Below are 10,431 nucleotides of genomic sequence, written 5' to 3' on the forward strand. Positions count from 1 at the left end.
GGTATGGATTTTAATATTTTGGATATAGATCGGGTATGGATATGGATTTGTGAACCAATAAGTAAGTGGATCGGATTTGGATCTTGCAAAACCCGATCCAACCCGACCCATTGCCATCCCTAAATAGGATGTATCTTTCTTGCAAAAAAAAAAAAATCATTATCAATTCCTTCCCGAATAATTTGTTACAACTATGGTTAAAAGATAATTTCAATTTGGGTAAATGACCATATTATCCTTCCGTATATTAAATTTTGGGATAATGCTACACTTACAACAGCCCTATGATCTTCTTATACACCGTTAATTTATATTGTCATGTAGCAGTTTCTTTTTTTTTTGAAAAAAATCATTATCATTAATAAAAAGTCATACGACATTTACAACATATGCCAAACTCAATCGGATACAAATCGATTACAACCATAGGAAATAAATTCTTGTTCAAAGAATGAAACACTACAACAGAGTCTCTATCATCGATTCGCCGCAAAAGGCTTTCATCCATAAGAGGGTCTCCGAATCTTCCTTGACGAGTATCCATTTCTTCTGACGTGATTGATTGTAGCCATGAATCGGACAAAATATGTAAAACCATATAACGATCTATAACAACGCTGATCTTCTCACGACTTATTAGAAAACGCAAAACGAACTGAAAACGAAAGCTCTCAAACTGAGAGAAGGATACCACCGATAGACGGGGACGGAGCCCTCAGAAAGAGAGACGAAACAAAAACGAAAGCGGAAATTAAACAAAAACATAAAGGAAAATAGATTGCATACTACTGATTGAAAAATAAAGCAATTTTGGGGCTTACCATCAATTTTTGCTAATTGCCTTTTCTAATCATTACTTACAAGGTTTAAATGGTAATTTGATCTAGTAGCCAATTAGTTTCGTGTAGGAAATATATTTAGGTGCAATATTAACTAGTTTTAAACCCGTGCAAAACTGCACGGGTATGTATTTGGGCCAATATTAATGTTTTCGGATGTATATTTGTTTTTGCATTTTTATTGTACTTATCTAGTTAGTCTAAATTTACGATCTACATAAATTATGTTTAAATTTGTTACAAACACGTGTTCACATACACTGGTTTATAAGGAAATAACGTAATCTACTCTTGTAAATAAAAATTGCATACATAAAAAACTTTACATCCGGATAAAAGAAATATAATCTAATATAATCAACTTTAACATATGTATGTAATTCATTTGCGTTTTATGTTCGATCCCGTATATAAATGTTATTCCTTCTTGAAATTATGTAATTTTATTATTATGTAATTTTGTTTTAAAAATTATGTAATTCAATTTCATTTACTCGCATTTGTAATTCATTCTACGTATATGTTATTAATTTTATTTACACAGAATGTATAAAATTATTTCATAATATTAATTCATAGAATTTTTTCATAATATTATTTCATAGAATTTGTTGTAAGACAGAATTTATTGCATGTTTAAAAAGACGGAAATCTGAAGAAATAAATACATTGCACACTCACGGGTCCCACCATAACATGAATTTCCAAAAAAAAAATCCGCATTAATGACGTGGCGCGCTGAGGATTGAGTATTGTTTTTTGTATTAATATAGATAAGATATATTCATCATTTTAGTTGTTTATTTTATGAAAAAGACTTTTTAAGAATCGAGGGTCAAAATTCACCGACTTATAACAAATGCAAATATTGTGAAATACGGTTATAGTTCATAATATGAAAAAAACACGATTTTAATTTTATTATTTTGAATTGAAAATAATAGACTAGTGAATAATTATATAATAAAATCAGAAATTTCTCACGATACCCCTTAACTTTGTCAGATTTCTCATGGTACCCGTGCTTTTAAGAATCTGACCATGGTACCCCTTAATGTAACGACCTTTAACAAAAAGTTAAATTTTGATGACGTGATAATAATTTTTTTCCCTGAGTTTTAAAAAAAAAAAAAAAAATGTCTGGTTATAACTCTTAGTTACGATACCAAAAAGCTGCAATTTTTTTCTCTAAGTTGATAATCTTTACCAGATTTTCAATTTGAAAAAAAAAAAATCGTGTTTTTTTGATATCTTAGATAGGTGCTAAGATTACTCAAAATTTATTCATTAATGAAACTTTAACTTACTATAACTTTCGGTCACTCATTCATAAAATGAACTTTTTGTTTCCAAAAAAGTTGTCTTTTTGAGATCTACACTTTAGGAAGAAAAAAAATCGCAGCTTTATGAATTCGTGACTAGGAGATACAAGCTGTTAAAGTTATTTTGGTGAAAAATTGGGGTTTTGGGGGGAAAAGTGCAAACCTCGAGGGTACCATGTGAATTATCCCTATTTATTATTAATTTTTAATTTATTAATTATTGTCACATCATCAAAATTTAACGTTTTGTTAACGACCATTACATTAAGGGGTACTATGGGCACAAAATTAAAACCTCAAGGGTACCATGAACAGATTCTTAAAAGTAGGGTACCATAGGAAATCTAACAAAGTTAAGGGGTGCCATGAGAAATTTTCGTAATAAAATCTTTTATATTCAAATTTATTATTAGAAATACAATATATTATTTTATTCAATCTACCATTTTTTTAAATTTGCCTAAAATATCAATTTATTATATCCAATTTAAGAAACAATAATTAAATAAATTATTCTACAAATACAATCTAACATTTTCAATTGTATTATTTTAGGAGAATTCCTCGAAATCCTAAAATCTTACCTAAAATTCCGAAAATATTAAAGATTCCTTTTTTAAACAATTTGTTACAAACATGATTAGTAAATAATTAAAATTTTTAAATTACAATATTATCCTTACTCATATTAATTTTTTATATGTTCAATTAAAATCCTAAATGTCACATTCATTTTAATATACTAATATATGATTCATTTTATACAATAAGTGTAGATGCTTCCCAAAGTTTGATATGTTTAGTTAAAATAATATATGTCACGAGTCGTGTTGTCATTTATGTTGTATGCAAAATAACATAACTAAGGCCCTGTTTGGCAAAACTAGCTGAAAAGGTAGTTGAAACCTGAAAAGGTACCTGAAACTTGAAAAGGTAGCTGAAACCTGAAAAGGTAGCTGAAAAGGTAGCTGAAAATTAAGAGCTGATAAGGTAGCTGATTTTTATTAAAACTGTTTGGAAACAACCTGAAAAGGTAGCTGATATTTGACAAAATGACGTAAAAGGACATGGTTTATTATTGTTATCGTTTATGTTTTTACTATTATTTTTGTGTTATTGGCGTTGGCGTTATTAGTAATAAAGTCATAATGTAATTTTTTCAATATATATGTACAAGTCTCCAACATGTTTCGAAAAAAATGAGAACAATAATTAATATATCAACCATTAGGTAAAACGAAAAAAAATAAAATAAAACAATATATCATCGAAAAATGTATTTTATGGATAAAAAATTAATTCTCTATTAAACTCGTACATAAGAAAAAAGAAATTAATTAAGTTGCATCCCAAATTAAAGTAGCAATATTATCGCGGATGCTTTTCATTTCCATCGACGACTCGTTCACATTTTCATTACTTGTAACATTATTACCAATGTCCGGTAGTTCTTCATCTGGTATGTAATCTGGATACTCCTCAAGAGTCCTAAATAATAAGTCATTCGGTGAGTTTTTCCGGATGTAATTATGCAAGGCAAAAGCCGCCATTATAACATCAATTTGAGTTTCCACTCTAAATTGCGGCATAAAGTGTAATATTTTCCATCTTTTCTTAAGCACCCCAAATGACCTCTCGATACAACTTCGAAGTGATGAGTGCACTTTATTAAAGGCTTCTTTAGAATTACCTGGCGGCTCATTTTCAAACTGAGACTTGTGATACCTTGTTTTCGGATATGGTACCATATACCCCTTTCTATCAGATATCCTTTATCCACCAAATAATACCCATATGCGGTGGCTTTGGAAAGTTCAATTCCGGTTTATTAATTGCATGAGTAAAAATACGAGTATCATGTGCGCATGCACCACCCAATGAGATATAAATGTGAAACACATGTCAAAATCACATACACCCATGACATTGAAGGTAGGTATCCCCTTCCTTCCTATGTAACGTAATTGGTCCGCCTCCGGAATACAAGCAGCTATATGTGTTCCATCAATGCATCCAATACAATCCTATTATGCAAATAAAGAAAATATGTTCAGAAGGTTAATTAAATGTTGCATTATAAAATATTTCTTTTACGATAATTATAAATTCAATACCTTAAAGTATGGCGCATATCTTTCATCGTTTGCAATATGAAGTGGTATATATGGAAAAGAAGCATCTTCTAGCTTTATGATGTCACGTGCTACGCTCATATAACCTCTACTTCTACCACTAATTGCTTCTAACACTTCATGAAACGATCTGCTAATAGTCTCACCAGAGCGTTGAAATCGCTCACACACATCTCGATTAGAAATGCCCAAGGCCATGGTATATATAAATACACCCACTTTTTCAATAACTGACATTTTATCGCTCCCTCGTAATCCATAGTTCAATTGAAGGTCTTGACACAATTGTTTAAATACACTTGATTCCATCCTAAAAGCATTTACACATCGAATAGGGTGTCCATTCAAAACCTCTTGCATCCAAATTTCTCCCGTATAAATTGAAGTCATGCATGGTTCCTTGTAAATATATTTATAAAAGTAAGTTGATATAGCGGAAGTAGTACTAGTCGCCATAATCCAAAATAATTTACGCTTTCTCCTTTTCCTTTCCTCATTGTCCATGATAACCTACGTAATTGAAAAAAAAAACATAAACACAATAGAAACTTAAAAACAATCTTACTTATTCATAATAGTTGTTCATCCAACAAATAAAAAATTCGATACGATATAATAAATTTAAGTACTAGTTCAAAAACACGTCTAAACATGAGTGCTTTCTAAAAAATCAATAGTCGAGTAATTTATTTCTCTCTACGCTGCATGAAGTCTAACCAAGCCATTCTATCTTTATCATCCTCCATCTTCATAAATAACTCTCTTCTCACACTATCTTCAAGTAAATGGATCAAAAAGCACCACGATTCAAGACCTTCACTAACCAACATTCACTTACCATCCGATTAACAACATTCATAGCCATACCTACACTAGAATCTTTGGACCCAACTTGAGTATTATTAGAACTACCCTCAAAGACTAGTAGTAGGAGGATTGACATCGATTCCAAAATTTCTCTAATGCACGAGTGCACGTGTTCACCATATCGCCAATCTGACCGGATAACATTGCCGATCCAGCTGATTGTCTTCTTCGACGCTTCATTTGAGTAGGTTTTATAGTCTTTCTAATACTACTTTGAGGGAGTTTAGAACCACATGAAGTGCTTCTTTTCTCACCCGTGTTGGCTTGTGTGGCACTAGTATTTTGAGTATGCACCATATGTGGTACCTGAGTGTCGAAATTGTTTAAACCATGAGTATCTAAGTTGTTATCTAAACCTTGGTTTGAAGTTGGCGCTTGGGTATCTGATGAGACCTCCTTCAAAAAATTGCTGTAAAAGGATTGTTCTTGACTCTCTAAATTTCCTAAGACGGATGAATGTTGACTGTACTCATAGTAAGTATCATCTTCATCATTCCCTTCATTTAGATCACCTTCTAGATCACCTTCTACATTTACTACATTCACGCTTGAAGGATCCATACTTGGAGCCACAACGCCTTCTTCTGTAGCACGTTTACTTTCAAAAATTTGGAAATATAAATCTTCAAAGGTAGGATTTAATGGTTTGTTTTTGAACTTTTTCGCATCTGGTTTAGCCTGTAAAAATGATATATACAATTACAACTATGATATCATAATAAATAACTTTAAGAATAGTTAGATACATTAATATTCAACAAAAACTTACCGCAATTTTGTTCTTCCACCATTCATCTGAAGCACTTATTCTACCTGAAGCGGGATCCAACCCAAGCCCAGTCTCTCCGTTCTTTAAAAACTTCCAAAGGTACCAATCAGTTCTCATTGAATCAAATTTATTTTTCATACTTTTAAACTGATACTTTCGACCAGTTTTCTCTTGCACCTCTTTGTGGATCTCATGCCACCTAAAGGCTTGTCCCCGCCCATTTTTATGGATGTAGTTAATACAAACCTCACATAACACCGTCACATCATTATCCGTCCATCTAAAGTTTCCATCCTTTTTCTCATTACCTAATTCCATCTTAACCGTTGAACATGAAATCAATTTATTAGTATAATGAAACCAGCAAATCCCATTATGAAATTAAGCTTTAGAAATACGTATTTTAGTTGTTGCATTACAATTAGTGATGTTACTGATATACAAATTTTCGACTCACGGTTGACATATATACACACAGCACCAAGACGCAGGCCAACAGCCTACCAGCCTGCAACATCATTAGTAGTTGGAGCAAATGCTAAACTATTCTAGTAGTTGATCAGCTACAAATTCAAGCAAACATTATGTTCACCATTTTACTTTTATTAGTAGATCAGCTAGTGTTTTTCACTTGTCAACCTCAAATTTATGTAGTTGAACATCACATTATTATGACACTATAAATGGTTGTCCTAGATGCAAGGAGTGTAGTACAGAATAGCAGACAAAACAATGAAAGAAAACCATATAGAAAACCATAAAAGTACCCAGTACAAATCATTATGAATTTGAATAAATTTTTCGGAGCATATATTAAAAGAGCTAGTCTTGCTTGTGACGGGCTAATCCCGTCACAATACCTCTCACAAAAAGGGAGAGGGGACAAGGTGAGGCACCTCCCATGTGCTTCCCCACTCACCTTTCTATGGGTCATTTGTGAGAGGAAACGATATCCATCACAAAACTTGTGACGGATATCGTCGTCACAAATGAGAATTTGTGATATTAAAATACCACCTATAAGGCTGTCATTCCCAAATCTTTCGTCCTCTGACCACCTCTCTCTTTCACACAATATTCTCTTTATTTTTACTTGGTTGTATATCCTAGCACGAGTGAAGTTTTCACTCTATTTTCCCATTTGAGTTGGAAGAATCAATTTATGCAAAGGTCAAATTACGAGGGTTCTTAGAAAAAATAAAATTGAGGTTTCTTCGATCGATTAGCTGATTTGAATTATGTAAAGCTCCTAAAGAACCAAGACTCCAATCATCCATCAAACTGATAACTCCTACTAATCAAACCATGATCATCCTCTACAAAACCCACCTATAATGAAATTTTAATTGGATTTTCTATTCATACTAGATAATTAATTAAGCCAATTTGACCGAATCACGCTAAATTAATGAAAAAGAAACAATTAACAATACCTCTATCCGTAGAAGCAAGTCGGCGGAGCAATCCGATGCACAAGTCTTGTACTTGTGAGAGTGCAGTGAAACGGCAATGGTAATTTTTTTGGAGAACTATTGAATTGAATGAGGGTTTTTTTTTAATTGGTAACATTAAAGAAAAATAAGGGTAAAATAGGTAGTTAAAAAGAAATCAGGTACCTGATTTCTCAAAAGCTACCTGAGGTAGCTTTTTATTTCAGGTAACTTTTCAGGTCAAAAAGGTAGTTGCCAAACACTTTAAAAAAAATCAGGTACCTGAAAGTTTTTGCAAAAAAGCTACTTGAGACAAATCAGGTACCTGAAGCGTACTGCCAAACAGAGCCTAAGTGTAAATATATCATCTTCATCTTCCTAGTATGAGATATTCAATCCAAATCTCATCAAATTATCTTCCTTTTTTATGGTAGTAAATCAGCTTTGATATTTATCTTTATATATATATATGCTTTGTATACATCTTATATTCATTGTACTAGTTCAATATCTTACACATCTATCTATAAATACAAAAAAAATTAGTTGCATCAAGGATAACTTTTACACACACACACTTAAAACCTCAAATTCATATTGATTAACTTTTATCTATTCATTGAAATGGCTAACAAATCATTTTCAAGGCCAATCACTAAAAAACATATTTTGGAGCTAATGTGTGTTTTGTTAATCGTGTTCATCGGTAAAGTTTTCTTCTTCCAACTTTTAAAAAATACTCTCTTAATATGCAATTGGTAGTGTATATTTTTTAGGAGAAATAAATACTTAGATTATTCTGTCATAGAAATTCAATGTTTTGGAAGATTATTTATTACATATGTCAATATTTAATGTCAATACAATATGCGTTGAGAGACAAACATGTAGTGTTTAACTAACATGTTCATACACATGATTAGAATTCTTGTATTCCACAAACAGAAAATTATTAATTCAATTTAAATGATTTATGATAATTATATAAGATTAAATTTCTAATATACAAATAAATCAAATTAAATACCAATTTTGAAGTAAAATTCATTTAAGATTCCACTTACACAAATTCTCGTTATAGACGAGAGATTTCCGTCTATAGTTATAAACAGGTCAAATATCCACCCACTTTAAGCATAAGACAAGCAAGAAGTTGCTTGGTGGGGCCCAAAAATGTTGCCACTTTAAGCATATTTTACCCGTTCTTCACTTTAGACGGATATATATCCTTCTATAGTAAGACTAGTTGTTCCAATTAAACCATGTTTTTGTTCTACTACATGACACTACAATTAAGGATGGGTAAAATAGATACCCAACTGGGTTTTTTAAATTCCGTCTGGTTACCCTTCCATATTGCTAACAATAAAAATAATTCCCTATATATGGTTATTTTGGAAATAATTCCCACCATATAGTTTAGGTATGTTCGGATAATACATATCAAAAGCCTTGTGAAATATTCATATAAAAAGAAATAAACATTTAAAAAATTAATTACTTCCCTCTAGTGAAACCCCTCTCAAAACAAGCCAAGGGGTGTTAGTCTAGTGGTAGCCGGGTTAAACCTTGAAGCTTGCAGAAGTGCAGGAGTTGAGAGGTGTCGGGTTCGATTACCAGCTGGGGCGATGCTCACTTGGCCACTGCAGCCCCCGAAGGGGGTGGCTTACATGGTCCATGTGGTGGTGCGGGAATACATGGACTCGGGGTGATTCAACCCCTCGTCATCAAAAAAAAAAAAAAAAAAAAAAAAAAAACCCTCTCAAAACAAATACTCTTATGATTATGTAGATGAATCAAGTCATTTTAAAACTTATGTCAAGGAACATTTCGATTTCCGTAAGGTAAAAATATATACTTGAATAAGTTTAATCGTTGGTGGTTTGAATGTTTTTTCGCACATTAGTGATAGTTGTTCGAAGAAAATCATTGTCATGATGTAATTAGACAAAAACCATACTCATATAGTCCATAGACTCCACTAGTGTGACGCTTGATTCTAGTAATTGGTTGGTTTGGTCTTACGTAGTAACTTGCGTTTTTTTTAAAAAAAATTTGAGTGTTTGAATGTTTATACTTGAATATGTGAAATCGTTCGCTGTTTTAATGTTTTTCGCACATTAGTGATAGTTGTTCGAAGACAATCATTTCATGATGTCATTAGACAAAAAACCATATTCAAATAGGGCATAGACTCCACTAGTGTGATGCTTTGATTATAGTATTGGTTGGTTTGATCTTAAAAAAATTGGCCGATGATATGGTTTAACTTTAGGATTTGATATCTAAATTAGTTTTTAGGTGTGATGTTTAATTCGCGCTTTGATCTTGTAAAAATGCCAAAGAAAATTCACAACATGTGTAATTTTCATTCCTTGATAATTATGTGTATGTTAAGCGTTATTAAGATGTAGTAATAGTAGAGTGGTGGAGCTGGGTCAATTCCGTAACATTGTTAAAATATGATGGAAAAACTTATTGTCACTATATTTCTTAATAGGCAAAAGATAATGAACGCCTCTTGGGCGTTTTTTTAGGCCATACATATTTACTAATGTGCCCCTATAGTCCTAAATACGTGATGCTGCTTCCCCACTATGTCAATATTAATTTATTTAGTCCATATTTTAGTAGCCGCACGCCCGCAATCGACGGACTTCTTGTGCCCCTATAGTCCTAATATGTTTGTTCTTATGTCACATAAGCTAATATAAAAACTCATTTACCTACAAATCTCCTACCAATAATACAAAAATATCTTCAAGATTCATATCATGGCCCACTAAAATTTTTCTTCTCTCACATTCTCTCTCCACAAACCTAAATACAATATTGTAACCCCCTCTTAGAACCTCAATAACCATGTTCAACAATAAAACGTTTGTAGACAAACCACTAAAATAGTTTTTTTTTTTTGGACGAAAGGGAACAATTTTAATTAAAATGAAAAGAAAAAGAGTTTAGATTACATCACGGGGGCGGGTCGGGGGAGAGTGGCTCACTAGCCAAAACAGAGTCCGAAGTACAAAGTTCAACAACAAAGGGAGGGGGGTAATCCCACTCAAAGCAGCC

At 32.2% G+C, this 10,431-nt stretch overlaps 1 protein-coding gene across 1 annotated transcript; it reads right to left on the minus strand.

Annotated features, from left to right (window-relative positions):
* Positions 1–5,214: 5,214 nt before the first annotated feature.
* LOC141648830 (uncharacterized) lies at positions 5,215–7,706 on the minus strand. Its single transcript, XM_074457541.1, has 3 exons — positions 7,363–7,706; positions 5,930–6,247; positions 5,215–5,838 (listed from the first exon to the last, which is right to left on the minus strand). The coding sequence occupies exons 2-3, from the start codon at positions 6,245–6,247 to the stop codon at positions 5,215–5,217; spliced, it is 942 nt and encodes a 313-aa protein (XP_074313642.1). The 5' UTR covers positions 7,363–7,706.
* Between the last annotated feature and the right edge of the window lie 2,725 nt (positions 7,707–10,431).

The sequence above is a fragment of the Silene latifolia genome, chromosome 1, assembly GCF_048544455.1.
Source record: "Silene latifolia isolate original U9 population chromosome 1, ASM4854445v1, whole genome shotgun sequence".
Lineage (NCBI taxonomy): Eukaryota > Viridiplantae > Streptophyta > Magnoliopsida > Caryophyllales > Caryophyllaceae > Silene > Silene latifolia.

Excerpts from the sequence above, each read along its gene's own strand:
- LOC141648830 (XM_074457541.1), bottom strand. The coding sequence starts at position 6,247 with ATGGAATTAGGTAATGAGAAAAAGGATGGAAACTTTAGATGGACGGAT. Across the intron at positions 5,839-5,929 it reads GGTGGAAGAACAAAATTGCG|GCTAAACCAGATGCGAAAAA; the intron begins GTAAGTTTTTGT and ends TCATTTTTACAG.